Source organism: Babjeviella inositovora (genome assembly GCF_001661335.1).
Source record: "Babjeviella inositovora NRRL Y-12698 unplaced genomic scaffold BABINscaffold_8, whole genome shotgun sequence".
NCBI classification, from domain to species: Eukaryota; Fungi; Ascomycota; class Pichiomycetes; order Serinales; genus Babjeviella; species Babjeviella inositovora.
In genome coordinates this window covers 628,653-656,510 of record NW_017566845.1, presented here as the reverse complement: position 1 = coordinate 656,510, position 27,858 = coordinate 628,653, and the positions used below count along the sequence as shown (strand labels likewise).

The following is a 27,858-nucleotide window of genomic DNA, read 5'->3' as shown; positions in this document are numbered from 1 at the left end:
ACTTATAGTCTAGTGCACATCAAACTGAAAGGACCCATGTATATAGCTGCAACAAAATCACTCAATTTCCATCCTGTTACCGAGACGAGTTTCCGGATCCAGCTAGTGCATCCAGTACTAACTGAAAAAGTAGCTTTCCGTGCAGCTCTACAGGTATGGTACTTTCAGATTAAGCCTTTCCAAGCAAGTAATCACCCAACCTGAACTATTAAAAGTATCGGCATTAATATACTTATATTATACGTTGGCAGGTTTATAGAATATTTTCCGTCTTTTGTCGCAGTCACTCACACTAAGCTTTATACATAATTCATGTACATGCATGTGCGTCGTAACTAGCCGTATGCCGTAATTCCCGATAAGGCTAGGGGTGATTTTAAGGTTTACTGCTGAAATGTCTATAAAACAAACGTAAATTCCCTAATTTTGAGCGTCAATGACCTTTTTTCCCCTACTATGAATCCATTATCCATTGTAATCTTCACCTCTGTGTTGGCCTTGGTGGTCAACGCATACACTTATGATGAGGAAGCCACGGCTGCTCAAATTGCCACTGGTTATGCCAACCTCATTATCAACTCAACGTTGTCAGACTACGTTGGACCGAAATACGACCCACAACCATATTTACTAAGCGTTGAAGAGTTGTTTGGGTTGGAATCTGTCGCTAATTCCGTACAGTACAGAATTAATGGCAAGTATCAACGGTGGTTGGTGTTACCGGAAGGGCCGATCTTACGTTATAACCCGAAATTCCTTGAATGGGAATTTCGCCGGATTCCCCGTGGGACTTTTAAGCCCTTGATTGAGACTACTGAAGTGATTAAAACATACCCAGTGAACGCGGATAAAGAAAAATTCTTGGTGGCATATTTGGAAGGGGGGCGAATGAGCCAGGAGGAGATGGAGTACCTGGTAAGCATAGCGAAGGACGGAAACCATTTCGGATACACAGTAGAAGAAATGAGATCACATAGGTATAGACACGAAGGTGAACCAGCGCGTGCATTGTTATACAGTTATGAAGATTACTGGTTCCACGATGAAATAAAGCGTCCAACGCGCGAGTATAAGAAGGATTCCCGGATGACCTCTGCTTTGAAGAATGTTAAACATCTTTTGAGATACAAGGGCTGGGTGATTCTGTTGTTTGTTGCGTGTATGGGTGCTGCTAGCGGTGGTACTTATTACTATATGTCTAGAAGGATGAGCCGGAACTTTGGATCTGTCAATATCTAGGGGTTTTATATTAGTGTTTTACAGATCGTGTTGAGGTATCACCTTTTTTATTTAATGGATCTTAGCTTATAACTATTATATATCCTTTGTGTGATATATCAATGTAAACGATACCTACCAGGAGATATACTCTTAGCGTATCAGGAGAGAATGTTCCACAACCTGATGTAGCACAGAAGCACCCGGCTAAAACTCAATACGTGGAACAGCCAAGAATGAGAATTTCATAAAAGCTTGCAATAGCACTAGTCTACTACGGTAAGATACAATTTTGTAAATAAATCGCAGTGATAAAAACCAACGCAAGTGTATTGCTATAGCACGAGAGTATATGTTCACCGAAGGACTCTCTCATGCGCGTAGTTAGCTCTCTGACAATGAGGCATCCCATCCTAGTTGTAACCGAGAATAGCGGACCCGAGGTCATGTTCTGGTACCTGTACCGCTCACTCTGTTTAGCTATAGGGACCGAAACCTTAGCGGTACAGGTTTATGTGTATTAACAATAATTGCAATTAAAGCAAACGCAACAGAGGGCTGCGGTACCGGAGAAAACTACACCCCCAAAGACCTTGAAATAAGTTTTGGTCACAACCGTCTAATTAATATTCAAGGCTGAAGCGGGTCCCTGCAGCTGGATAAAGATACCGGCTAAGCCAAGGCTACGCCAGATATCTCACTAGTAGAAGCACCTAAAATACCATTTTTGGGTTAACCCGCGGAGCGGATCATACCTTCTTAATCTCGTACAATAACCCCAGATAGTCCCTTCCCTAAACCAATCACGGCATCTCCCGTATTAATATCATCTCACAGATCGGCGCAACCTTCGGCTTACATCTCGGACTCTGCATGTGTCGAACGGGTAACGCGCACGGCACAATACTAACACGCACATAATTAGTATCGCCTCAAAACGGCAGGCGATGCTCATCGCGGGGCAGCGCGGGGCTCCCAACCAAACTTCGGTCGCGCGTCCTCAACCACGTTGGACGACAAGAGATCAAAATGACGCGACACACGAGCTCACACTTTCTCATTTCAGCATCCACCGCAGCCAACTCCAGTGACGTTTCCCTTCCAATCATTACCGTTACATCCCCGACCGAAGAAAATACATAGAAAGAATATCCCGTATGTTACTTTTTAGTTTTCTTGAGAGTGTCCTCGGATAACCCACCGCCTCGCGCCGTTACATCCCTTTACCTGCCTATCCCCCAGTACTAACCCTGCAAGATGTCTGAGCTCAAGTTGACTCGCGTGTTCTCGCGCACCCCGTCGTCGTGGGACCCGCAAGACGATCTCCTCTTGCGCCACCTTAAAGAGACGCAGAAGTTGGGCTGGAAGGAAATCGCCGCACATTTTTCCCACCGCACCCCAAATGCATGCCAGTTCCGTTGGAGACGTCTTCGTTCTGGTGCCCTCAAGACACTGCCCGCTGCGCCCGCACCTTCAGGCTTGGCGCGTTCTGCGGCCCAGGATACATCCACACCGAGGGCTGCCGAGGCTCAACAGGCCCAAAACTTGTCGCAGTTGCCCCAATTCAAGTCCAGCACCACTTCAGTGACTTCTCGCCAGTCGTCAGAGGCATCTGAGCGCCGTATGTCCGCGTCTGTCCCTCCGGAGCGGGCGCCAGTCTTAGATTCTCGTTCTGATCCCCGCCCATCTCTCCCGTGGAGTGGTGCGAGCATAACCCCCCTGCAGGCCCAGGCGGACCTTGAAGCTACTGCGCTCTTTTACCAACAACACGCAGGTCGTTTGTACGATGAACAGAGCGAGAACACAGAGCCAGCTAGGCCTTCCCACTCTCACGGTGTGTCGTCCCTCGGGATGCTAGGCTCGCTAGAGCACTCTCATCTGTTGTCCTTGAAGCATATTCTGCGCCGCAACTCACTTGCGAATGCCTCGTTAGGCAGCACGTTGGTCATGGCGCCGGCGATTCCCTGGCTGAAGGACGAAGATGAGTTGTTGTTGTACCGACGCAAGCGCGAACTTTCGTTTGCCGAGTTGAGCATTTTGCTTCCCACTCGCTCCGAGGGCGACATCTGGGGCAGAATCGACATGCTCGAGGGGGTTTCGGCGGCCGGAGTTCCCGCGCCGATCGCATCCTACGGCCAGGCGCCGGTATTAGGTGAAAGATCGTCGAGTATTGGTGAGAAGAGTGTGGCGCTTTAGACTGAAAAACAACTTTGCAACCTATGTTGATATACAAGTTGCACCATTTATCGAGCTGGATTGCAGATAGTGAGACAATGCAGGCATGTTGGATGCCATCCGAGGGTGCTGTACTGTGATGGTACTCTGATACTCCGGTGTGATGTTTTGATCACTAGGATCCTGAGGATATGATATACTTCGATACTTATCGATAGCCTGAATGCTTGATATCTTGATACCCATATTGAGATTACAACGGTGTGTTCCGTGATGTGCCCATGTTGTGTTGTGTGTTATGGGACGACAAGGTTGATCCTTCACTGAAGACAAGAAGAATGTGCTGGGTCATACCGAGAGAATAACCATATGCTTTACAAGCACTGTTAACGGGCAGCCGCTTGTGGATGATTAAATGCTAGCTTTGATCTAGGCTTTATCTATCTCCAAGCAGATTTATTAAGGACAGGCGCCAAGAGCCACTGTTCTAAGGCAATACTGCCGGCGCCAAAAGGGGCTTGAGACGTAAACCACTGCCTTAAAGATATTTTTGCATGTCATTTACCGCCATTGAACTGTAGATGGAAGGTAGGTACATGCGAAATTGTGCATAGTTGGTGGCCCCGAAAGCATTCTTCCTCAGGCTACTGTGCACGCTTTGGACCGCGTTATATAGGATAGACACCAGTGGCTTTGGTACTGGACTGGAGATCTGTGGTATAGAATTTTTTTTGGAAATAATCAGGGCAAGCGAAATACGAATATTACACTATCTACTGAGTGTGCTTGAATCATTCTGAGAAACCACAATTAATTGGGCGGAGCTGGGGCTTCGAAGGGCGGAGGCTGTAAGCAGGTATCAGAGTCAATATGGACACTCAGAGCATCCCCCTCGATGGCTAGGTCGTATTGAACCGCTCCTCTGCTGGACACACATTAAACCTAACAACTAGGCCTTAGGCAACCCTTATAATGACCACCCACAGATTCTAGCTCAACTCATACATGCGATTTCAGCCTTTCAAAGAAAACTAAACCATCCCGGATCCGAAACATGCCAATAGTTTCTACAGAAAAAACCCTATCGAGCTATTATCTCTCTAATTTACACCTTTAGTGCCATCTAAAACTTCTCTAGAATTCAAGATGGCACAGAACCCATTCAGCACTCATATTCAGGAATTACCACCTCTGACCACATACAACGTATCCCCGTCCTTGAACTCGCGCTCACAGCGCCCCGAAGTGCTCACCTCTACCAACTCGCCGTCATCGTCCACATCGATAATCCGCTTCTCACCCTTCCGGGCCTGTCGGCAGATGGTCAACCGCTGCAGTTTGTCGGTGACGGAGTTATTAACGTTTCTGATCTTGAGCAGCGCCGCGAGGGCATCCAAGGCCCGTCCTACAGGCCATTTCTTGCTGATCCAGAGCGGTATCGTCTCCCGAACCGCCTCAGACCCCGCATCCGGAACGAAAACCGCCCAGACGTAGACCCTATCCGCCGCCAACACCTTAGCGTCACCCTTGGCTTCTCTCCGTAGCACTAGAACTTCCTTAGTGGAGGGATACACGGCAATAGGAGTAGTTTCTGGTTTGGCTTTGCCGAGCTTGATCCCGAAAATGCCCGTTCCTTTAAACGTGCTCTTATCTTTACTCTTGGAGAGGAATTTCCTCACCCGTTGCAATGGCGTGGAATTGGACGTCGCTAGCGAAGTGGGCTTAGGATTTGCCTGGAGATATGCGATCTCCTTGTCAAGCTGCTCCTTGTGCTTCGACCTATCCGGAAAGAGCGTCTTGGATGAGGGTAAATGAGACACCGGAGACACCGACCGGGTCTTTTCGAACGGATTTTCGGCGCATTTGTGGGCATCGACCTTTTGGTGATCTAAGCAGAGCGTGAGTTTGCAGTGGGGGCATGTGAATGGGAGAAAGTCGAGCTGGTTGCAGTACTGGCAGTGCTTGCCAATGTCCATGATGGACTGGTCTTTAGGTGAAGGTGATAACAACATGACGTGGTTTTTGGTAGACGTATGCCATAGACTAGGGATACGGTGGGTTGTATACGGAAATGGGGTTTTCTTTATATATATTTTCAGTGGCAAAGTGGCGGAGTTGATGACAAATGTGGAACACCATGGAAGATCGGTTGAGGCAGGCTGGAGATGTCGTACGCCCCCGCTATGCCCAATTAGGTTGCGCCACAACGCCACTGCAGCTCTGTCACAGTGACGCCACAGTGGCGCTTCCGCACACGCCGGTATGGGAGTTGACCTGGGAGAAATAGGTAAGACGGTTGACTCCAGGCTGAGACGCTGGACTGAGAAAGCATATTGGGTAAAGCATCGATTATAAAATACATTAGATATATTTGGATGGGCTTTCGAGTATAAGCATTTGCACGTCCACAGAAGCCTCGCCATCATAGGCGAGCCACGAAAGATTTACACCAGCTGCCATTCAAGCTCTAAAAGGAATTAGTGGAGCCTCAGTTTGTATCATTTTCCAAACTATAATTCTCCATCTTAGCAATCACCCTTCTCAACAGAGCGGGACCGATATGACTTGCCGATATGACTCGCCGTTCGCTTATCCCCTTCTAGCTCCGCTCCTGCACGATAATTTTTTAGACGTTTTTTCACCATGCCGTTACACTTCATCCGCACAAACCTCCTCATTATGCTATTCGATTTGAACGTGCCGTGGCCGCAAACCACCTTCACAGCCCCGCCAACGGCCCAGGCGATTGTGACGCTCAAAAACACGCTTGCAATGTTGGAGGAGCTCGGCTACACCCACGTCGCGCTCAACTTCATCGTGGAACAGGGCGCCAAGATCCCGCAAAACCCTAACCCTATCGACCTATCGCTTGTGGGCGAGTTCCAGACCCGCTTGAACCTTTTCACTCGGGTTACTCTCCTCATTGATGACCCGTCCCAGGGCCAAGGCGTGGCAAAGCTCAGCTCCGCGTTCGATATCGTGGCCGTATGTCCGCGCACGGAAAAGGCATTGCTCTTGGCGGTCACCAATTTGGACATCGACATCATCACGTTCAACTACGCCGAGAGATTGCCCTGCTTCTTGAGACACAAGACCGTGGGCGCAGCCATCGAGAAGGGTATCAAGTTCGAGGTCGTATATAGCCCAGCCATCGCAGGACCCGCGGGCTACGCCGACGGCGTGACTGTTTCCACGGCCGCGCTGCAGTCGCGCAGACAGTTTTTTAACAACGCCGCGAGCATCATCCGCGCGTCGCGTTCGCGCGGCTTGGTGTTATCCTCGGGCGCTGCCAGCCCCTTGCAGTGCCGCGGTAGCTTCGACGTGTGCAACTTACTCATTTTGCTTGATTTGGACCACTCGCGGTGCAAGGCCGCCATGACCGAGGTCCCGAGCAAGGTTGTGTTGAGCGGGCGCTTGCGTGGTCAGAGCTACAAGCAGACAGTTATTGTGGGACAGTACGAGAGCTTGCGCGCGACGATAGACGCTCCGAAGCGCCGAAAGTTGGGTGACACTCCCAGCGGAAATCTCATGAAGAGACAGAAGGAGTTGGCAAAGCATTGAGCAAAGCCCGTGTATATTAGAATAAATAATTTTGCAGGACTAGTGCACTGGGGGTAGGGTTAATTGGTCCAGTGCGAGCTCGAGATTTCGGAATATAAACAAGTTACCGGAGATGGAATAAACCAGATCCGAATAGACTAAAAAATCGATAGATATTATGTTTTACGGGATGGGCTAATTTATTGAACGAATTTTACGACGTAACACACACGCATTACTTCAGTTTAAGGAAGGAAAATTCTAGCTGAAAGCAGATCACTCAAGTTTACAGCTTGAAGCAACAAGTTCACAGCTTGAAACAACAAGCCTTGGGAATGCTCTGCAACACTCCCCACAAGTAACTATTCCATCGATCAACTTATACATGAATCAGCGGCAATTATTCCCACTCTACTTCTCACTATGCAACATTAATTAATCATTACCCTATTTGAAAACACTTGACTTGAACTTCTTGAACGTGGTCACCATCTCGACAGGCTCCGCCTTTTTTTTGCGCTTCATTTCTTTTATGCTCAGGTTGCTGACAGAGTCCATCATTTCAATGCCAGCCGCTTGTTTTGCTCTTGACTCGGAAATTCCGACGGAGGGTTGCACGACTGGGTCGGCAGTTCTCAAAACTGGTCTTGGGGCAGGAACTGGCGGCGGTCTTGAAGTCTGTACCGGTGCTCTCTTTATATTGTGAAAAATCGAGACTGTCTCTTTTGGGCGCTTGCGTGCTTCTGGAACAGTGATGTGACCATGAACCGGGGCACGGATAGGCAGCGCCGCTGGTTTAACAGGTATATTTGGTAAACTGCTGGAAACCTGCGGCATGGGGCTTCGATGACTCTTGGCAACAGTGATGGCCTCTGTGGCCTTTGCACTCATTATTCTCGCCAACTCAGTCGGCTGGAACTTTCGTGCGGATGGCCGGGCTAGTGGTTGTGTTATAATCGGCCCGGCCTTCTTATCAACCAACCCCGGAAGCATGCTGAGGTACGGAGCCACCAGCGTGGCTAGCCCCCCTACCCTAGGGGCCTTCACCTTGGGATCGGTAAACATCAAGCTTCGACCCTCTAAGCCTTTCTTCGCCTTTTTGATGATGGAACACCTGTTGCTGTTTGCTGGGGTCATGTATCCGCCGGTGCGCGGCATTGATGTCCCCATCGCCCACAATGACTGCGACTGGGCACGCTTGGAGCTTCCAGTGGGTCTGCGGATAATTTCGTGTGTGGGGATCTCAATAATGCTCGGCTTCAGCGACTGGAACTTTTGCGTTGCGAGTTTCAACCGCGACGCCGAGTCTTTATGGAAGTCCTCTAGCTCGCGTTTGTACTGGTAGTACAAGTCCTTGTATGAGGCAGGTGCGGAGCCCAGCTCGCGTACCAGTGACCGTTTTGCCATGAGGCGGAACTTTTTGCGGGCAGCCTTTGTTTCAGCTTTCGGCACGGCGCGCATCGATCCATCCGCAAACATGTTATCCACAATCGGGCGATCGGGAAAGTCCTTGCAGATCAAGTTCTGCCAGATGACCGAGGTGTCCTGCTGGAGGTGTGGCGACGATTCCTCGACCAAGTTGAGCTGCTTTGCTGTCATTTTGAGGAGAATCGGTTCCACGAGATAGAACGGCGCGTTTCCCACGTCGAATATGGATTTGGCCATTTCTAAACATTTTATTCGCGCAATCTCCTTTAACGGAAGGAGCCGCCGAGGCTCTGCTAGCGGCGCATAGATTCTGCTCATGGGATTTTATTTTCTGAGGGAGCTAACTGGTGGGTGATTAGGTTGTACGATGAGTGCTATGGGGTTAAGAAACAAATTGTCTTTGGCAAAACCTTTTTTCCCTGCATGCAGTAGCTGGCGCGGCTGAGACAATTCTGCTGATTAGGTAGGGTCATAGATAACAATAGTACCGGAAATGTTGTATTTAGGTATTAATGAGACAGACACCAGAAAATGAGGTCTTGTATACTTGGGGATATAGCAGACCAGAAATTCTATTCAATACCGAAACAAAGCTTAATGGATTTAAATTATGACTTCACCGACTAACAGTATGGCGCGGGAGTTTACCCAGCACGGTTATACCGGACTGGTCCGAATCTTCCATTTAGTTAGCCATTTATAGGAAGGCTCATTAGCAAGCAGAGGATAAAGATAATATGATTAAGTCAAATAAGCAAAAAAAAAAAATTATAGAAAAATCAGAAATGCTTACAGTTTAGGCGAGGCTAGTAAAGATTTGAGTCCCCATCCCTTAGGCCTGTCTCTTTTTCAACCTCACCACGGGGTCCGCCACCACGACTTTTTAAACTCCTTGATATAGTTTATACCCCCAACACACTGAGGAACCGTCAACTGGTCGCGTCCAATGATCTTATTCACCTCTATCGCCGCATTCACCGTCCGAATAAGCCCGTCATGTTCCAATATCAATCCAGACTTGGGCCTCTTCGCCACCCAGGCCCTTGCGTCCCCATAGATCTCGGTCTCCGTGCGCTCATTCGAAACCAACTGCCAGTCAAAGCTGTCCAAGTCCCATAAGACTGACTGCATGCCAAACTGGCGTACAATGTACCTCACCCTGTCATCGGTACCTCCGTACGGTGGCCTGAACCACTTTGGTAAATGGTTTCCTGTGGCGTTCATGGCCCAAACCGACCACTGGATCTGGGCAATAATATCCTCGTTGGATAATGCTGGCAAGAAGCGGTGGCCCCAGGTATGCGAGGCCATAACGTGCCCCTTGGCCATAATCTGGAGGTAGACATCGGGAAATCGCACTACGTTGGTGCCCAAGGTGAAGAAGGTGGAGGGGTTCTGCAAGTGATCCAACAACTTGGGTGTGGCAGGGGAGGGACCATCGTCAAAGGTTTGCGATAGCTTTGGACACGTGTAAACGTCATCGAAGGCCACACACTTGTAGCAATCGAACGAGCAGCTGTCTCGGACGGGTGGGCATACCCCAAAGTCGTGGGCTGGGAACTTTGGAATGGCATTCATATCGATGAAATCGAGAGGAATATAGGGAGGATCGAGACCTGGCCATTCGGTCAAGCCAGTAACCTCTGTCAACCACACGGGAAATGGTTGTTGAGCCTGTAGAACTGGATTAAACCCAACGGGCGATTTATCTCCGTCTTGGTTATGGATATTGAGACTTTCAAACGCTTGGGGAGATTCTGGCGGGCGTTCGTCCGCCTTTTGGTGGTTCATGGTGTTCACTTCCACCGGAAGTGTATATCCCAAAGCCGTTCCAGAGAGGATTCCCGAAGCCAAATACGTAAACGGTTTCATAGCTGAGGTATTGATTCGAGCTGAGGTTGTGTTGTGTTTTCTGTGTAATGGAGCCAATCGTATTCTATTGTGCTATCAGCATTATTACAGTGGTTCATATGAGAGAGGTCCGCCGTATTTGCATTATCGCATGTCTAACCATAGGCTTGATATAGGGTGAGAACGCCGAGAGCCATGCTTTGGGTGCCACAAACAGAGGGTTGGGAATGCATATGCACGTCTTTCAGAGAAGCATAGATGGCGAGCCTTGATCTTGCAAAAAGGGCCACAGATGTCTGATTAGGCATATCCTATGCAGTCTTGAATCAGGCGATGTAGATAACAAGCGTATATACAGTCAAACACCCAAACATGTCCAGCTGATTTCTTTTTAGCCCCGAGGAGAGGAAGACCAACTCTGCACCCAATTGAGCTTTCGGCAAAACCTTTAGTCCAAACATAATGGACTTTCGGATTTAAATACGAACGTTTGGATCTACGTTAATATTATCATTAATATCCAATAAATCCATACCAAATATATACAACCATATGGGTAATATTTGAGACTAGCGGCTTCCCTGCCATACTAGCATGTGCCCTTAAAAAATCTATCAAATCTCGCTGAGTAGCGACTGATGAAATCCGGCTTCACCACTTGAATTAATGCCCAAATTGCTGCCACGTCTCAACTTTGCACTCGCGGAGCTGGAGGACACCAGGCCCGGGGCTGTTGTGTTGGTAGAGACGGAAAGAGGCCCAAATGCGTCGCCCGCAACGCTGTTTCGAGCAGACAGAGCTATATTGTTACCCACATTGGACATTACGGACGAAGAACGGCTTCGTGACTGGAACGTGTGTTGCAGAGACTGGCAGAACGAGGGCAGGTGGTTGTGCTGCTGCTGTCTCAACATCTTGTTCTCCTCTTTCAATTGCATAATCTCTCTGGTCAATCGCAATACAATCGCGTCTTGCTCCTTTTCCATCGCATCAATAATCTCTTCGTTGCTCAACCTACGGATAGATGAGCTGCGAAGATGCGGATCCGAGCTTCTAATACTTGTCGGCGAGCTGAGGGTGTACTGGTGGTGTGTGAATGGCAGATCAGGCGGGGCCAACGGCTTAGCGGAGGAGGCCGAGTGTGAATACGGTGGAGACTGGATGCGCCCCGGGTGAACGTACACGGGATACGGGCCAGCTTCGTAGTCACTCGAATACCTCCTGCTGGAGGTTGAAATGGGGGACGAACCGAACCTGTAAGCGTCCGCCATATGGCTCGCAGACAGTTTCGGCAGAAGGCAATGCTCCAAGTCGGAGTTACCGAGTCGAGGGACGGAGTGCGACGATGAAGACGACCTCTTGTGTCCGGATGGGACCGACCTAGGTGGAGAGATAGACAGTGAAGGCACTGTCAAAAGAGTGTTCTGAAACGTAGGTGAAAACACCAGATGGGAGGAGGAGCCTCTTGGTGAAGTCATGTTATATATATTGATTTCTCTGGTATACGGAAACGGTTTTATTACACGGCGAGAAAAAATTGCGATAAAGTACGGGAATAAGAAAAAAGTCTGGGGTCAAAACTGGCGGATTTATAAGACTATATATTAGCACAATAAGATTTAGAAAATTGTGGTGATCTGAATCAAGTCAACGCACCTTTGAATTTAGATCAAGAGCCTGGCCATACATGCATGCATGATTTGGGTTGCTGCGCATTATCAGTGGGACTGTGATAGTTATAGCGATGACACGTTTTGGTAGACACAATGTTGTTGCCTATGTGAATTTTCAGAAGGCACCGTGTCTGACACACGAAAAAATAGCTCAGGTATGATATATTGAGCTGTAAAATATGGTTGAACAAACGCAGTAGTAAATCATTTATAACCAAGTGTTCTACTTTTAGTCAAGGCATATTCGATGACAGGCAATACTAACCGCGGAAGAGAATTCCCTCTCACCAGGGTCATAGATGCCCATTTTCCCGGAAGTTACCACAGTACACTATTCCTAATATCGTTATCTTTTGGCGGAGCCGTTCGGAGAATGGTGGAACCAGCATATTTCGGCTTAAGGCTATGCGTGAGCGGTTATTGAGGTGAACTTAAAAGGGTAATGCGGGGGGGCAAATTTACGTAACCGCGCATGACCTTCTTCCCCTTCACCACTGCCGGTGGCTTATTACGACCATTTAGTACTGCGGAATGCGCAGCTAATCCAACTACTGTAAGGAGCTCTAAATGCCCGCCTAGTCTTGACAGGTGTGGAACAGAGCTACGACGAAAGATAACTACAAGGTTTCTCGTGCCGCAGGTAAGGAGTGCCCCAGGCTATGCAGAGCGGGCTGGCCAGAAATACGCCGGAATCGATAATTCTATAAACCAGATGGAATATTAGCGTACCGATGGCTGATTTCAAAGTTCCAGGCGGGGACTGTAACTCGATCGCCCTGTGGAATACGGTGGACAGCGTCATAAAGAACCTGTACCGACCGTGGTTCAATGAACCTACCCATGCAAGCTTAGACGATGGCCAAGCACGCATGTGCGACGATTTACGAGTGGATTTTTGAAGTTGAACTCTGGACTGAAGAGCCCCTTCCAGAAAGATTTCTGTCCATTTAAGTGCCAACTTGTCCATTGGAGTTTGCACGCCTACATACTTTTGTGGTAGTCTCACTTGTGCATTCGGTCAGTCAATACACAGTTTCAGCCGCATGTACATTCAGATTTTCAGTCAGCACGGTGGGAATCAGTGTATCTCCGTTAGAATATGATCAGTATGTTAGAGGTACGAAACTCGAATACATCTACTGAAACACGCAGCCTCTAGGCAATTTCAAGCTGGTATGAGACCAGAGAGTGTTTCCACCCTTTGAACATGACCTGTGCTGATCAATTTATATTAATGATAACCTAAAAAAAGTAGTGGAGGCTGGAACCTCAGGAAGAGCGGGGACCATTAAGCTTCGCACACCATCTCTGCAGACCCTGAGCCCCAAGCCCGCATAATCCCCTCTTTTCCCGGCTGACCTCTGCGTTTGTGTAACCTTAAGGAGGTCACGGAATGAAAAAGGTTTACGAAAGTGTTATACTTTCAGCCTGAACATGGGATCGATTATGTGCTAATTGACACTATCTTATACGCGTGTCTCAACATATCACACCAAAATCAATGTTTTTCAGAAGGATCTTCTACCCAACAGCGTAAGATTACCCTCCAATGCTCGTGACATAGCTCCCGCTGAGGTGTTATTTTTTTTTCTTCAAGAATGCGGTTTTAAGGCTAACATCGGATAGCCGACAGTTTATGGTTTGGTCGTTCTTCGGATTGTATTTGCGTTCTATTTCCTTGACCTTAAAACTTGTCTTCCGAGTGGCGGCCGGCTTGTCTTTACGGATTTTGAATGTGCTCTAAAGCCAAGGAAGACGCTGGGGGGAACATTGTGTCTCTCGTGATATTCACGTGACATAATTATGTACAGGTGATAATATCCTGTATACTGCGATATGTGGCGATGAGACTGGAAGATGGCTCATATTTGTCAGCTTAGCTCACAGTTATTTCCTGGTTGTATATATTCACGGTCCAATCAATAACATCCCTAACTCCCCTGTAAGAAAGAAAACCTTCACCTACCATGTTTAAACCCTTTTCCACGCTGTTGGTGGTGGAATTACCAGCATTGAGTCTACCGCCGCTTTCCGATAAGGCTGTTCTCCCGGCCTCAGTGCTCGAGCAATTGCTCGAGGCGTCCTCCGAGTTGCCCACGCCGTTAATTTTCCAGATAAGTACCGCACTGGGCGAGACGACGTTTATTGGGACCAGGGAGTTCACCGCTGCCGAAGGGGCAATCCATCTTCCCCGAATCATCCAGGAGAAGTTAGGCGCAGAGGCTGGCAGTGAGGTCACACTCACCTTGTCGAGTGAAAAATCGGTTCCAAAGGGTACCAGATTGGTTGTGAAGCCGCTAGATGCCGATTACCCGGTTTCCAACTGGAAATACTTTTTAGAATCGCGCTTGAACAATGCATACACAACGCTAACACAGGGCGATGTGTTGGTGGTGGGCTCTGGTAAGCAAACGAGGTTGCTTGAAGGCCAATTGGTGGAAGAAGAGTACCGTTTGTTGGTGGATACAGTGGAACCAGCGCTAACAGTGTGCATTGTCGACACGGATGTCTCTCTTGAAATTGTGCCGTTGAACGATGACAATGCACAGAAGATGCTAGACAAGGGTCTGGAAGTTTCCGAAATAGCGATAAAGTTGGATGAGGTGGTTCCTATTACTGACTCAGTGAAGTATCAGTTTGATGTCAGCGAATACGTGGCGTCCCGCCCACAGGAGATACTCCAGATAAGCATTGCTTCTGAACTGAAAGAGGGACCGGGTTTGGTTGTTTCCGTGGATGAATTTGTCAGTCCAAATACGTTTATATGGTCCAACATGGAAACGAAGCAAATACGTATCCCGTTAGCGGATTCCCTACTCATGAACCACCGATCTGTGTTTATTACTCAATATTCACCAAGCCCAGAGAAAGCCCTCGCGACATTCTCCGTCTCCATCTTCCCAGACACAGACACGGGCTCCGAAGAGATTCCAGCGGGGTATGTCAGGTGTGGAAACTGTTTGGCCTTGGTGTCTCGCCAATCTTTCTTTCTCCACGAACTTAACTGCAAGAAAAACCTTGCCAAGTGTGAATGCGGACAAATATTCACTAAAACTATTCCAACAGAACATTGGCACTGTGAGCATGACTCATTCACCGGTGATTCAATTGATTCTCAAACCATGCATAACTTCCTCTTCCACACCCACCACAGCTGCCAGTGCAATGAAAGCTTTACTGAGTACTTCTCTTTGGCCCGTCACAAAGCAGTGGAATGCGCGGAAAAGCTTCACGAATGCCAGTTCTGCCGCCTTCTCTTACCGCAAGGTTTGGCGACCCCCCAGGATAAGCTCCAGGGCTTGACTCACCATGAAAGTGACTGCGGGAACAAAACCACAGATTGCTACAAGTGCCACCAGCCCATAAAACAAAAGGACTTTGCCTCGCACTTGAAGATCCACGACATGAACCGCATAGCGAAACCAAAACCAGTCAAGTGCCATAACGTAAACTGCATCCACACCAGAAGTGTCAACGAGTATGCCCTCTGTGACATTTGCTTTGGTCCGTCATATTCCTCTGTCTACGATCCGGACTACACAAAACTCAAGTCGAGGTTTGAGAGACGTTACATGATTCAGGCGACAAGGGGTTGTGGGTCGTCGTGGTGCAAGAATTTAGAATGTGTCTCCTCTGGGTTAAAATCTCGCGACCCTATTTCCAATGTCTTGGGGCACATTCAGAACGATTTGCTCACCCAGATTCCCTTTATCCCAGGAGGAGTTAGGTCCCAACAGGACGCATGGTTTGCATTTTGTGTGGATGAGACAGCCACGAGGAAGAAGTTTATGGTAGATTTGATCCTGGAGGAGCATCAATACGAGACAGAATGGATCTGTGAGGCGGTGAAGCACCGTGGGATCGGCAGCGGTGGGGCAGAGGATGTGGCCAGCATCAAGGGCTGGCTCAGTGAGAATGCCATCAAGATTGAGGAGCAGAAAAGTGGATGAATGTTTAGATGAGAATGTAGAATAATATATACCCAAATTGAACCGCACATAAACTTGTAGTACCATATATCCGCCAACTAGATGAGACATTGATCATTTTAGTTGTAGATATATACCCCTTACCAATATCTGAAGTGGGGAAAGACGATATTAAAACTCAGGCAGTCTAAGACCGAGGGTTCATGGGGTTTATCAGAGGCATCCTCTTGTAAAGCAGTTCTTCAATACGTCGGTTATTGTCTGACAGCTTCTCAACCTTGAGCACTGCATTTTTATCAAAATTATCACTACATGCTTCTTACAACATTTTTGTTGATAAAAATACAAATCTAAAGCCTCAGGGAAATAAATGTATCAGCAGGGTTTTACTTAAACAACTTGGCAAGAGAGATGGCGCTCTCGTCGTTCTTATTCATGACCTTGGCCACAGCCAACTCGAAATCTTCCTGAGTGACGTGGATTCTTCTCTCTCTCAAGGCGTACATACCGGCCTCGGTACACACACCCTTGACGTCGGCACCCGAACAGCCGTTCATCTTCTCCGCAATCTTCTTCAAGTTGATTCCTCTGGTCAAGTTCATGGATCTGGAGTGAATCTTCAAAATATCGGTTCTGGCAACCACAGACGGTGGCGGGAACTCGATTTTTCTGTCGATTCTACCTGGCCTCAACAACGCTGGGTCCAATATGTCCAATCTGTTGGTAGCCATGATGATCTTGATGTTCTTGGAGCTTTCAAAGCCATCCAACTGGTTTAACAACTCCAACATAGTTCTCTGAACTTCGGAGTCACCACCGCTGGAGCCGTCAGTTCTGGAAGAACCAATGGAATCGATTTCGTCCATAAAGATAATCGACGGGGCGTTCTCTCTGGCCATAATGAACAACTCTCTGACCATTCTGGAACCCTCACCGATGTATTTTTGTACCAACTCGGAACCAGACACTCTGATGAACTTACACTCGGTGTGGTGCGCCACAGCACGAGCTAACAAGGTCTTCCCGGTGCCCGGTGGCCCATACAAGATGACACCCTTCGGCTGGGCAATCCCCAAACTTTCAAACAACTCCGGGTGCTTGACGGGCAATTCGATAACCTCCTTAATCTCCTTGATCTGTTTGTCCAAACCACCCACCATGTCGTAGGTGGAGTCAGGCACCTTCTCCACCATCATCAACGAGACCAACGGGTCAACTTTGTTTGGCAAGATCTTGTGTAAATCGTAGGAGTCGGATTTGAGACAGACTCTTAATGAAGGAGTCAACTTTTTGACGTCAATGTCGCTCGCGATGTTCACGACATACTTGCCCTCAGGGTGGATCTTCACAAGCACTTTCTTCTTGCCCATCACTTTGACAACCTCTCCGACGTACGAGCCCGGCTCCTGCAACAACTTCAATTCGTCTTTCAACTGTCTGACTTTGGTGTTCAATTTGTTACGCTGGGCTTCCAAACGGCGCAAGTTCTGTGTGGTGGACTGGATCTTGATCTCTGTATCTTGGATTTGTTGTTCAAAGTACTAAGAGTGTTAGTGTCGCAAACCGGAGAACGCGAAAGAACACGAGAGAAAGCACGAAACAAGAAAACAAGGGGTGATTGGTAATCCTATACCTACTTATCGATTGCGAGACAAGATTGGGTTTGTTGGAACGTGCCTCAAAGGCCAGGAGCTGTCACAAACATGGGAGGTGTGTATCCCAGGTATAGTTAGTCCTACCCAGAAATTCGGCAGCTCGCTTGTAGATAGCCATTCGGAAGTAGCCCCAATTCACCAATTCATTGACCAACATCAATCCGTCCCATTGTGGTTCCATTCCCCTTTCGTCCATTTCCCTCGTCTCTTCTATTAAATACTTACTGGTCTGATGCCACCTTCGTGAACGCCTGCTGCTGCCATTGTGTTTGTAGCTTGTTTCTGAGTGTAGGGATACGGTTGTGATTTACTAGACTGAATGGCTAGCCGTCTTATATCGAGCCGTGAAACGTAACGCCCTCCCCCGATTTGCTTTGCCGCCAGAATCTGGAAAAATAGGTAGTGCACGACCTATATAATTCTCGGTGCCGGATAACGATTCGATGCTATAGATTAACACCATCGATAGTGTTACACTTCTACAGACATCAGCACATCCACAGACATCGGCACATCCACACATTTATTCAATGAAACTTGCGCTAGTGCTATATATATCCACTTTCTATCTCTTGGGATTTGCAGCGGCCTACCAGCAATACTGCAAATGCCAGTGTGCTTCCAACTACACCATTTTTGCCGTGGACAATTGCGGGAACTGCACAAAGTCCTTCTGTCTCACTGAATACGCAAATATCTGCTCCGAAGTAGCAGAGGACACTATCAATATCAGTTGTTTCCAGATAGAATCCTTCAAAGATCAATTTATCGTGTATGGCTTTATCGTGACCGTGATAGGCTTGTTGGTGTATGCCGTGAAGGGCCACCGGGTGCTTGACAACTTGAGGTAGGATATAAAATTTGGATAAGCTCAGTCGCAGAACTTACTTGGAGTCATTGACGCTGCTAAACGCCAAACCAATTCTGTCGGCTACCACTGGTGTTATAGTGTTCTCCTAAGGCTATGGATGGCGTATACGTTTAATATAAAGGTCCAACATGTGGGCTGTGGGTATGTTTAGGTGTCAGGGAGGTAGAGCGGGATAAGTGATGCTCTCTGAAGCTCCATCTATGGCTTGCATTGATCCATGACTGATATAAGGGTCTAGTCGATTTAAGGTGAAATTTTCATGACGACAGGCTAAAAAGGGTGAATGTTTTCTCTTAAAACAAGCCCTATATATAACACCGAATAGTGCTAAATATCAACAGCATACAGCTATACCTATTTTTGCTCTTTCCAGTAGGCCTAATCATCTAAGGCCTTAACGGTGCTAGCGCTTAAAATCAAGCACGTGCACGGGCCAGCTGTTTTGGCCATCTGCTCTATCCAGATTTCTGCCCAGATTTCTGCCCAGATCTCCGTCCAGATCTCTGCTCAAATCTCTACCCAAATCTCTACCCAACCTAAAAGGAGAAATATAAAATCTCAGGTAAATCCTTCAAAAATATCAACATTAATCGAACGTATAGATATTCGTCCTCTCCTAAACTCATTTTCAACCATTCAGGTCCCTACTGACCAGGCTATGCCTCAGCACCCCGCTCATTCCACAGTCTAACACACGACGCTGGGTTTCAGCCCCACCATCGATGCTGGCCAGATCCACACCCACGCCTCTATGGAGAAAACTAATTGCCCAGTAAACATCATGTATTTCATAAATGTAGCTACACATGTTTTATTACAAGTTAAACACAAACAACATTGAAAACGCGCCTGGTATCAAAGATGGTACCCACCTATTTGACAAGACCACCACGTTACCCCCTATGACACACACCACCTTTACCGCCTATTTGATCGACTTGGATTAAAATAAGCCTCCACCGAATAATAGACAGCTACATCTCAATTTAATACCCTTCGGCCCCCCAGTCTGCTGGTCCCACCTCTGGTGCTGAGTCTTACGCTCGTCTGAGTAACTGCCGTCCCTAACTCGCGATTTTTTGTTTTTCACGCTTTTTTTTTTCGCTGCTTTGACGCCCAAAATTTCGGAGATCAAAAACGACGCTACCCAGTGCCGTGCTCTTTTTCACACCTTCACACAGAACACAGGTGCTGACCACTCAATTAGCCCTATTCATTATGAGCTCTACCCCTGCCGAAAACAGGCCTAAAGACGCGACCGAAGCGCCAGCTGCTATCCCGGCTGTCGCCTCCGCCGCCGTTCTGACTGACGCTACTGCTGACTCGCCAGACGCCACCCAGGCTTACAAGAAGAATCACTACAACAAACCCCAAGGCCGCTTCCCGGTGCCGACCTACAGTCCATACAACCAGGGCTACTACTACCCTAATGCTCCAGGCTTCGGGTACCCGCAGCCGTTCTACCCAGGCGCACAAGCGCCGAACGCGTATACGCCGCAGTACCAGGCGCCAAAGGTGACCATCAAGAGCAAGGACGGCCAGACCGTCAACTTCCAGCCGCCGGCCACCTCCGCTAACTCTACGCCTACTGCCGCGGACGCTACCCTCGTCGAAAAGACGGAAAAGCCCGAGGCTCCAGTCGCGCCAAAGGCCAGCGACGACGCCAAGAGCACCTTCCTTGAGCAGTTTAAAAAGCAGTTGGAGGAGAAGAAGAGAAGGAAGGAGGCCGAAGAGGCCGCCAAGAACGCTCCAAAGGAGGCCCCACAGGAAAAGGCTGAGGAAAAAACCGAGGTTCCAGCTGAAATCCCGGCTGAAGAGCCCGAAGTCGCTGAAGATATTGAAAGGGCTGAAGAGTCAGAGGTTGCGATCAAAAAGCCAGCCTCGGATGAGGTTTTGGCTGATGCGACTGAGGCCGCTGATGCAACCGAGACCGTTGATGCAACCGAGACCGCTGATGCGACAGATGCCGCCGATGTGGTGGATGCCATCATCGAAGAGCCTGTCGAACCAGACTTTGGTATCACCAAGTACTTTGAACAAATCGAACGCGCGAGCCTCATCGCCAACCCATTCAAGCACACCTACCCGGAAGGCTTTACCGGTCCAGACCCGAAGCTCCTTGAGGGTAACACCGGCAAATCCTACCGCTACGACCCGGTTTTCCTCTTCCAATTTCAGGAAGCCGTCAACTTCCAGATGGACAAGGCGTGGAGAGAAAAGTACTCGCAGTTGATCGTCATCCCAGACCGTAGCCAGACGCCGTCGGACCGCTCATTCTCCAGAAACAACTCGCGCTTCAACCAGCAAGGCGGTCTCCCAATGAGACACTCCTCGAACAACCTCCGCGGGCAACAGTTTGACCAGGGATCCAGACAGAACTCGCGCACCAATTCTAAGCGCAAGCCAAACAACCGCGACAGATCATCCAGAACCAACCGTACGGGCTCCAGAAGAGACCGCGACGATCAGCCGAGGGAGGACGAAAAGCCGGCTGAGCCGGTTAAGCCGTTGGAAAAGACCGCCAACAGATGGGTGCCAAAGTCTAGGGCTGCCAAGACCGAGGTCAAGTATGCACCAGACGGGGTCACCGTGTTGTACGAAGGGGCCGAGCTTGCCAGCAAGATCAAGTCGTACCTCAACAAGTTGACGCTCGAGAAGTTCGACTCGATCTCGGACGAAATTCTCGCGGTGGCGAACCAGTCACAATGGGAAGAGGACGCCTCTTCATTGAAGCACGTGGTGGAGCTTATCTTCGCCAAGGCCACCGACGAGCCTCATTGGTCGTCCATGTACGCGAAGTTGATCGCGAAGATGTGTACCGTGATCGGCGACGAAGTCAAGGACACGACCGTTGTCAACAGAGAGGGGGCGCCGTTGTCTGGTGGGCAGTTGGCCAGAAAGTGTCTCTTGACCAGATGCCAGTCTGAGTATGAGAAGGGCTGGTCCGACAAGCTTCCTACCAACGAGGACGGTACTCCTATTGAACCAGAACTCATGTCCGATGAGTACTACGCGGCTGCGGCCGCCAAGAGAAGAGGCTTGGGGTTGGTCAAGTTCATCGGTGAGTTGTACATCCTCGGCTTGTTGTCCGACAAGATTGTGTTTGTATGCTTGGACGGGCAGTCCAAGAACGTGGAGGATCCGTCGGAAGACACGTTGGAGAACCTCGCGCAGTTGCTCCAGACCGTCGGGAAGCGGTTGGAGGCAAACAACAACTTGAACGTGTTGAACACCGTTTTCGACAGAATCGCGCACATCATCGAGCATGTCAAGATTCCGTCCAGAATCAAGTTCATGTTGATGGACTTGCAGGACTTGAGAAGAGCCAAATGGTCTGGGGTTAACGACAACAAGGGGCCAAAGACCATCGCCGAGATTCACGACGATGCCGAGAGAAAGAAGGCCGAAGACGAGAGAGCCAAGGAGAAGAGAAGAAGACAGCCAGACTCCAGACAGAACTCCTCCAGACAGAACTCATCCTGGGGGGGCAACCGTGTCTCGCTGACCGAGTTGAAGAACTTTGGCGTTGTCAGAAACTCAGAGAGATCCGGCCCGATGAATTCGTTCAACAAGTCCAAATCCTCTAGAGACAGCAAGCCAAAGGCCGACAAGCACGAGGAGGTTGTCTCTGCCGCGGCCACCCCGGTCGCCACCAGAGAGAACTCCAAGCGTGCGGAGCCGGTTGCGTCCAACATGTTTGCGGCGTTGTCCATGGGAGAGGACGCCGAGCACACCGAGGAGGTGGAGGAGCCAGCTGAGGCTGTCGCTGAGGAATCTCAAGAGTAGGTTCCAGTGCATTTCATCAAGGGACTTACCGAGACACACCAGAGGCTGAGGTCAGGCAAATCTTGGTAGGTCACCAGGCAATCGTGGTTTAGTTATATATACGGCACGGTTTTACTCGTCAGAGTCGGCATATTCCTGTTTATTATTTTGCCAATACGGCTTTCGCTAAAGTTTAATATTTCATCGTACAAAGTGTAGTAAAGTTTGAGACTTGCCGGAAAAGAGAGAGGTGAAAGCGGGGCATAGTTAGGAATATCGTTAGAGCGATGAAAATTTAGCATGTCTATATAGCGAAGGCTCAAGACTGCTTATCCATTAATATATTCTCGAATAAGCGTGAGGGGTGGTTCGGTGAAAATAGTCCTCGGCCTCATCGCCCGATCCCAATACACTGGCTATGGAGTAACGATACAAAAGCGGAAACTAGGGGTCCTTTTGCCTGGATTTTACAATCATAATCTATCAAATATATATTACCGTCACATTATCTTATCCTCTCCTTTAGTCTGACTGACTCGGGACCCACAGGCAGTGAGTCATGTGAAATACAGCAGGAATTTGTATGCAAGGAAAAAATTCTTCCTCGAGGCTTGGCCATCCTACGCATCCCGAGACAGAGGTGATTTCAAACAAATCTAATAGTCGAGGAATCTAGGGGTTATTTTTTTTTTTTTTTTTTTTTTTTTTTTCGTTCGAAAACACTGGCGTGACAAACATCAGAAACATGTAGAACCTTGTAGACCGTGCCTAGTGCTGTAAGGCTGGTTTTCATCTCACAAACCACTACAGAGTGGGATGAAACCTCTCGTTTGGCTCTACAAACAATGCCAGCCAACCGGAGCTAGGTAGCAACCAGATTGGCCCCATAACACGGTAACTATATGACTCCCGGTGCTGTGCCATCTATCCGGCCGTTTTCAGCCGAGCCAGACGCGTGCATTGACTAGTGCACGCGTCTCGGCTCGCTCACCCTTTGCCTATTCTGGCAACACCACATGCTGCCTATTCCGGCAGTCGGCCCCGCGTCGACTTTGTGGTTTTCGTTTCTTTTCCGACAGCTCACCAGATCCGATCCCTATCGCCATGAAAAGCAACAGCCCAGGCAACACACATTGCACCTTCTTCACCTCATCTACCATACATCGCTGCCTGGATCATCGTCAAGAGAAGGACTATTGCCTAGCACAGACTTTTTTTTTTTGCATTTCAGCCACCCTTGGTCACCATCTAGCCTTTCCTTTGGCTACATCTCCCTGGCTACGCATTAGCCTTTAGCCTCTACCTTTTGGCTCTATGACCACGCGCGCGCCTTTGGCTCCAGCGACCGCAGCTGCGGTTGCAGCAAACTCCAGTGCACACTCCAGCGCGCACTCCGGCTCGCTCACCGTCGTCGGGCTCCATTACAAAATCGGCAAGAAGATTGGCGAGGGCTCGTTCGGCGTCATCTTCGAGGGCTCCAACATGATCAACGGCGTGCCGGTGGCCATCAAATTCGAACCGCGCAAGACCGAAGCACCGCAGCTCCGCGATGAGTATCGCACCTACAAGCACCTCGCCGGGACCGAGGGCATCCCCGGCGCGTACTACTTCGGTCAGGAAGGCCTCCACAACGTGCTTGTGATTGACCTTCTCGGGCCGTCGCTCGAGGATCTTTTTGACTGGTGCGGGCGCCGCTTCTCCGTGAAAACCGTTGTCCAGGTGGCCGTCCAGATGATCCTGCTCATCGAACAAGTGCATGCCCATGATTTGATCTACCGCGACATCAAGCCCGACAACTTTTTAATCGGCCGCCACGGCATGCCAGGCGAGAATCACGTGCATCTCGTTGACTTTGGCATGGCCAAACAGTACCGTGATGCGCGCACGAAGCAACACATTCCGTACCGTGAGAAGAAGTCTTTGAGCGGCACGGCGCGTTACATGTCTATCAACACGCACTTGGGACGTGAGCAATCGCGCCGTGACGACTTGGAGGCGCTCGGCCATGTCTTCTTTTACTTCCTCCGCGGCCAGCTCCCGTGGCAAGGCTTGAAGGCGCCGACCAACAAGCAAAAGTATGAGAAGATTGGTGAGAAGAAGCGCACGACTCCGGTGTTGGAGCTCTCCGAGGGCTTGCCGCGCCAATTCGCGCAGTACCTTGACCTTGTGCGCAAGTTGCCGTTTGACGCGGATCCAGACTACGACGGGTACCGCCAGTTGTTGTTGTCGGTTTTGGACGACTTAGGCGAGACGGCCGACGGGGACTACGACTGGTTGCACCTCAACGGCGGCCGTGGCTGGGATGCGACCATTAACAAAAAGCCAAATCTCCACGGATACGGGCATCCGAACCCACCAGGCGAACGCGACAGACGCCACCGAGAGAAGTCGCGGTCGAGACCGCACCAGCCGGCGCCAAAGCAGCCAGTGAAGCAGAATCGTCCATTGCCATCGCTTCCTAGTAAGCAGGAGTATATTCCACAGTCACCACAAGCGCAGCCGCAGGAGCAGTACGAGGTGGCTGCGTCGCGCGTACGGGCGTCGCAGGTTCCACAGGAGGTGCAGTCAGTAGCATCCAAGAAGGGATTCTGGGCGAAGCTTTGCTGTTCGTAGTCCTGCGCGTAGCGCCTTGTTCGCTGAGGACTGCAAACCGGTTCCCGACGGACTTATGTCAAAGGTTCTTTCATTACTGCTGGCTTTCTATCGTCATCTTTCCATCCCTTATGGCTCTGCTGCGCACCCTGCAGGGCCCTCTGCAGATTCCCGCATGTTTTGCTTTGCATTTTGCCCTGCCTGTATGGAGCTTCTCCTCGTTGCTTCCCCAATCCCCCAGGCTGCAGCTATACTGCCTCACTCGGTTTTTTTTTTTAATTCTTTTTAGTTTTTGTTTTATATATACACTAATGTTCATTGGCAGGGCGTGAAAAGCGAGTCCTGAGTGTAGTGCTGGGCGATATCTGGGCGGATTCTGAACAACTCCCGTGCAAACTCAGGAAATAGAGCTTTTAGCTAGAGCTTGTGAGTACAGAAGTTTCTCTGAGAGCCAAAGAAATGGTGGGTCGGGAGTAAAACAAAAATCTGGGCCATTTCGGGTGGTTATGGAGCAACCAATAGATAAAAACCATTGATAAAGGTAGAATGACAAGTCGAATATGATAATTAAACCACCAGTTCTTGCCAGCGGAGAGGTAGCATCTGTTGATAACGGAGGCGGTGTAATAGATTGTATCCAGTGTAACAGGCCGTACGAAGTATACTAAGAGTTTGCCCCAAAGACCTGGAGCTCAATCTCACATGATACACAGCTACAGATGATTATAACAATATGCCAGTGGTAGAGGTCTAGCTATCCAATACAAAAGTGATCATGCCGATGCTCAGCTAACGTATTCCTCTTGGATTTTGTCATATCCAGTTATTTCCCCTTTCGGTTGGACCTATAGCATTACATTCCATTATTTACCAGAGACCCCTAAAGTAACATAACCATGACATTGAACTACAATGCCTCTATGACTATTTGATAGATGCGACACATATATGAAGATACGGACCTACCGGCTGATAAAAGTACAGCCGAAGCACACTCTATCATTGGTGCAATTTTCTATGGTCCGTTTTTTTATGCAACTTTCTCATCATCAGCAACTCCCTGGATTATTCATCCTCGTCAGACACTATCACCAACCTCACCTTATGCTTGACCGCGCTCTTAGGCTTGTACAAAGGCATGCCAGGGTAACACGTCTCAAAACAGCTCAAAGGCTCGCCCATGGGGACTACGTCGTCCTCATCACGCTGGCGGATAGCCTCCATCGTTTGCTCCTCGATAGTCCGCGAATCAGCAATGTCATCCTTCAAGAAGCTGAGCACGATCTGCGAGGCGTCGCCCTGCTCTGCATGGGTAGTGACAAGTGACGAGAGCGTGTTGATACCACCAGATGGACCATACACAATCGGCTTCCAGAGAAGCTTCAGGGGGCACACCTGGACGTAGTTCTTGGCCTGCCAGCGATTAATGGTGGTGTTGATGAGCGTCAGGTTGGATTTGATGGCATAGCGGCCAGAAGTGGGGCTGCGGAGAAGAGCTCCCACCTGCTCCAACCCCACAACCACGTCCGATGCTGTCATTCCCGTGAGACTGCATATCTCCTCGACCGATACCGGAACCCCTTCAACCAGCCGGAGTACCTCACACACCTTTAGCTTCCAGTAACTCCGGTAGCTGAGCAAGCCAAGATCGCTAAGCGGTTTCTCAGGTGTTCCGACCTTGAACTCGCGGCGCGAAAGTAAATAGGAAAAGTCAATCAAGAAGTGGCCGTAGCCCTTGCGCTGGTAGATAGGAAGCGTAAGGATGCAGCTGAGGTTGTAGTCGTTTCCGGAGAGCTTTTCTTTAGAGAAGTAGCCCACAAAGTGGTGGTTGCCTTCGTCAATCTCGGTGAGAACATAAAACACAAATGGCTCCACGTCATAGTACAACGTCTTGGAGTTGAGGAAGAGCTTTGCGAGAAGACAGAGGTTCTGGCAGTATGTGGTGTGTTTGCGGCCGTCCACCTCAAACACCGCGTTGTGCCCATGGTGGTAGATCTCCGTGCCGGGCGGGTGGCGTGACGCGCACTTTGTGCGATGCCGTTGTAGGATGAAGCTGGATTTCATGTATTTGAGGCAGTACTCGCAGATGTAGAGTACGGGGTTTTGGGAGTACTCTTCGGGGTAAGGTGCGGTGTACCACGTATCGATTTCATAGTTGTTGAAGTGGATGTATTTAATAGCGGCTCCTCTCGCAAGAGAAGAAACTCCTCTTGTAAAGCTTTTCGTCAGAAAGGGTTTTCTGTCTTCGATAACCTTTTTGGTCAAGTCGTGCGATGCTTTTGCATAACCAGGTTTCTCAATCTCTCCCGATTCGGCATTCGCGGCATCTCCTATTTTCACCGTGTTATCCCGCCCCTCTTCCATCTCCGCTACCGATTGGGTGTTCTCTCTGCGAACCCTCTCGCTTTCTTTGTAACAGCTCCGGAGCAACGCCACGTCCGCAGCCTTAGGCTCGGTGTTTGCAATGAGTGAGTCGGGAAATACCACGGCGCCACGGTACGGGAGCTCGCCCTGTGGCGGCGGCCTTAGCGTAACGCGGATCACAAGCTGGCCACGCGACTGCTGTGCGATGGACGCGGCAGGCGCAGTGCGGAAGGGTGCGGCGGGCGCGGCATCAAATACACCTTTGTGCTGACTGAGTTCCTCGATGTTGTAGTTTGCCAGCAGGCGCTTCCGTCGGCTGCGCGTCAGCTCGTCTACGTCACCTTCCAAGATGTCCCGGTGGAGGGTCTCGTAGGTCTTGTTGTCGGGGATCAGCAATGCGCGGAGGAGGTTGCGCCGCCGCGCGAGCTGGCTCTGCGACTTGGCTATTTCTGGCATCGGGCTAGATTAGCAGAGTGATGGGTGTGTGAGGAATTATAGCCGTGTAAGGGAGTGGGGTGTGTGTATCGATCTCTGATCTAGCAAAACGGGCCGATGCTTGCAAATGCGCGTCATGACACACGTGACCTGTAGACTGCGGGATGTGAGAAGACAGAGAAGACAGGATGGCGGATGAATTATTGGATTTAAAATCAAAATTGTTACTATAGGTGGCCACTGTTAGTATATGGGTGCTTATTTTTAGTGGTTATGCTACTCGTATGTTTGTGTTTCCTTAACTGTAGATAGGCCCACCGACGCGACGCGTTTGATTCAACTTTCGTGGGGCCAGATCTGTC

The 27,858-nt window shown here is 49.4% G+C and overlaps 14 protein-coding genes across 14 annotated transcripts; 7 read left to right on the top strand and 7 right to left on the bottom strand.

Moving 5' to 3' along the window:
- Window positions 1–2,475: 2,475 nt before the first annotated feature.
- DOT6 (Dot6p) lies at window positions 2,476–3,414 on the top strand (the record flags this gene model as incomplete). Its single annotated transcript, XM_019130533.1, has 1 exon — window positions 2,476–3,414. The coding sequence occupies one exon, from the start codon at window positions 2,476–2,478 to the stop codon at window positions 3,412–3,414; it is 939 nt and encodes a 312-aa protein (XP_018984540.1).
- A 1,166-nt stretch (window positions 3,415–4,580) lies between these two features.
- BABINDRAFT_26961 (uncharacterized protein) lies at window positions 4,581–5,381 on the bottom strand (the record flags this gene model as incomplete). The annotated part of the gene is made up of 1 exon (XM_019131395.1): window positions 4,581–5,381. A coding segment is annotated over one exon (801 nt), but the record flags the coding sequence as incomplete, so codon positions are not given.
- A 691-nt stretch (window positions 5,382–6,072) lies between these two features.
- Window positions 6,073–6,954, top strand: RPP1 (RNA-binding RNA processing protein; the record flags this gene model as incomplete). The annotated part of the gene is made up of 1 exon (XM_019131868.1): window positions 6,073–6,954. The coding sequence occupies one exon, from the start codon at window positions 6,073–6,075 to the stop codon at window positions 6,952–6,954; it is 882 nt and encodes a 293-aa protein (XP_018984538.1).
- Window positions 6,955–7,311: 357 nt separating this feature from the next.
- Window positions 7,312–8,726, bottom strand: ELA1 (elongin A). Its single transcript, XM_019129246.1, has one exon. It carries the CDS (start codon window positions 8,596–8,598, stop codon window positions 7,381–7,383), a length of 1,218 nt encoding a protein of 405 aa, XP_018984537.1. The 5' UTR covers window positions 8,599–8,726; the 3' UTR covers window positions 7,312–7,380.
- Window positions 8,727–9,103: 377 nt separating this feature from the next.
- Window positions 9,104–10,653, bottom strand: CDA2 (chitin deacetylase). Its single transcript, XM_019129245.1, has one exon. It carries the CDS (start codon window positions 10,231–10,233, stop codon window positions 9,217–9,219), a length of 1,017 nt encoding a protein of 338 aa, XP_018984536.1. The 5' UTR covers window positions 10,234–10,653; the 3' UTR covers window positions 9,104–9,216.
- Window positions 10,654–10,732: 79 nt separating this feature from the next.
- BABINDRAFT_162246 (uncharacterized protein) lies at window positions 10,733–12,132 on the bottom strand. The gene has a single exon (XM_019129244.1). The coding sequence runs from the start codon at window positions 11,688–11,690 to the stop codon at window positions 10,827–10,829; it is 864 nt and encodes a 287-aa protein (XP_018984535.1). The 5' UTR covers window positions 11,691–12,132; the 3' UTR covers window positions 10,733–10,826.
- A 448-nt stretch (window positions 12,133–12,580) lies between these two features.
- Window positions 12,581–12,800, top strand: BABINDRAFT_162245 (uncharacterized protein). The gene has a single exon (XM_019129243.1). It carries the CDS (start codon window positions 12,617–12,619, stop codon window positions 12,782–12,784), a length of 168 nt encoding a protein of 55 aa, XP_018984534.1. The 5' UTR covers window positions 12,581–12,616; the 3' UTR covers window positions 12,785–12,800.
- Window positions 12,801–13,852: 1,052 nt separating this feature from the next.
- On the top strand, window positions 13,853–15,835 carry BABINDRAFT_8789 (uncharacterized protein; the record flags this gene model as incomplete). Its single annotated transcript, XM_019132859.1, has 2 exons — window positions 13,853–14,823; window positions 15,040–15,835. The coding sequence occupies 2 exons, from the start codon at window positions 13,853–13,855 to the stop codon at window positions 15,833–15,835; spliced, it is 1,767 nt and encodes a 588-aa protein (XP_018984533.1).
- A 365-nt stretch (window positions 15,836–16,200) lies between these two features.
- On the bottom strand, window positions 16,201–17,780 carry RPT6 (proteasome regulatory particle base subunit; the record flags this gene model as incomplete). The annotated part of the gene is made up of 2 exons (XM_019132421.1): window positions 17,695–17,780; window positions 16,201–17,355 (listed from the first exon to the last, which is right to left on the bottom strand). The coding sequence occupies exons 1-2, from the start codon at window positions 17,731–17,733 to the stop codon at window positions 16,201–16,203; spliced, it is 1,194 nt and encodes a 397-aa protein (XP_018984532.1). The 5' UTR covers window positions 17,734–17,780.
- Window positions 17,781–17,999: 219 nt separating this feature from the next.
- BABINDRAFT_8787 (uncharacterized protein) lies at window positions 18,000–18,320 on the top strand (the record flags this gene model as incomplete). Its single annotated transcript, XM_019132858.1, has 1 exon — window positions 18,000–18,320. One exon carries the CDS (start codon window positions 18,000–18,002, stop codon window positions 18,318–18,320), a length of 321 nt encoding a protein of 106 aa, XP_018984531.1.
- A 1,802-nt stretch (window positions 18,321–20,122) lies between these two features.
- TIF4631 (translation initiation factor eIF4G) lies at window positions 20,123–22,063 on the top strand (the record flags this gene model as incomplete). Its single annotated transcript, XM_019131137.1, has 1 exon — window positions 20,123–22,063. A coding segment is annotated over one exon (1,941 nt), but the record flags the coding sequence as incomplete, so codon positions are not given.
- Window positions 22,064–23,419: 1,356 nt separating this feature from the next.
- On the top strand, window positions 23,420–24,718 carry YCK2 (serine/threonine protein kinase; the record flags this gene model as incomplete). The annotated part of the gene is made up of 1 exon (XM_019130847.1): window positions 23,420–24,718. The coding sequence occupies one exon, from the start codon at window positions 23,420–23,422 to the stop codon at window positions 24,716–24,718; it is 1,299 nt and encodes a 432-aa protein (XP_018984529.1).
- A 16-nt stretch (window positions 24,719–24,734) lies between these two features.
- Window positions 24,735–25,140, bottom strand: BABINDRAFT_149601 (uncharacterized protein). Its single transcript, XM_019127219.1, has one exon. The coding sequence runs from the start codon at window positions 25,014–25,016 to the stop codon at window positions 24,792–24,794; it is 225 nt and encodes a 74-aa protein (XP_018984528.1). The 5' UTR covers window positions 25,017–25,140; the 3' UTR covers window positions 24,735–24,791.
- A 401-nt stretch (window positions 25,141–25,541) lies between these two features.
- On the bottom strand, window positions 25,542–27,564 carry SAS3 (Sas3p). The gene has a single exon (XM_019129242.1). The coding sequence runs from the start codon at window positions 27,515–27,517 to the stop codon at window positions 25,763–25,765; it is 1,755 nt and encodes a 584-aa protein (XP_018984527.1). The 5' UTR covers window positions 27,518–27,564; the 3' UTR covers window positions 25,542–25,762.
- Between the last annotated feature and the right edge of the window lie 294 nt (window positions 27,565–27,858).

What these genes read in the sequence shown, in the direction of transcription:
- ELA1 (XM_019129246.1), bottom strand. Translation starts at nt 8,598, where the DNA reads ATGGCCAAATCCATATTCGACGTGGGAAACGCGCCGTTCTATCTCGTG.
- CDA2 (XM_019129245.1), bottom strand. Translation starts at nt 10,233, where the DNA reads ATGAAACCGTTTACGTATTTGGCTTCGGGAATCCTCTCTGGAACGGCT.
- BABINDRAFT_162246 (XM_019129244.1), bottom strand. Translation starts at nt 11,690, where the DNA reads ATGACTTCACCAAGAGGCTCCTCCTCCCATCTGGTGTTTTCACCTACG.
- BABINDRAFT_162245 (XM_019129243.1), top strand. Translation starts at nt 12,617, where the DNA reads ATGGCTGATTTCAAAGTTCCAGGCGGGGACTGTAACTCGATCGCCCTG.
- BABINDRAFT_149601 (XM_019127219.1), bottom strand. Translation starts at nt 25,016, where the DNA reads ATGAACATTAGTGTATATATAAAACAAAAACTAAAAAGAATTAAAAAA.
- SAS3 (XM_019129242.1), bottom strand. Translation starts at nt 27,517, where the DNA reads ATGCCAGAAATAGCCAAGTCGCAGAGCCAGCTCGCGCGGCGGCGCAAC.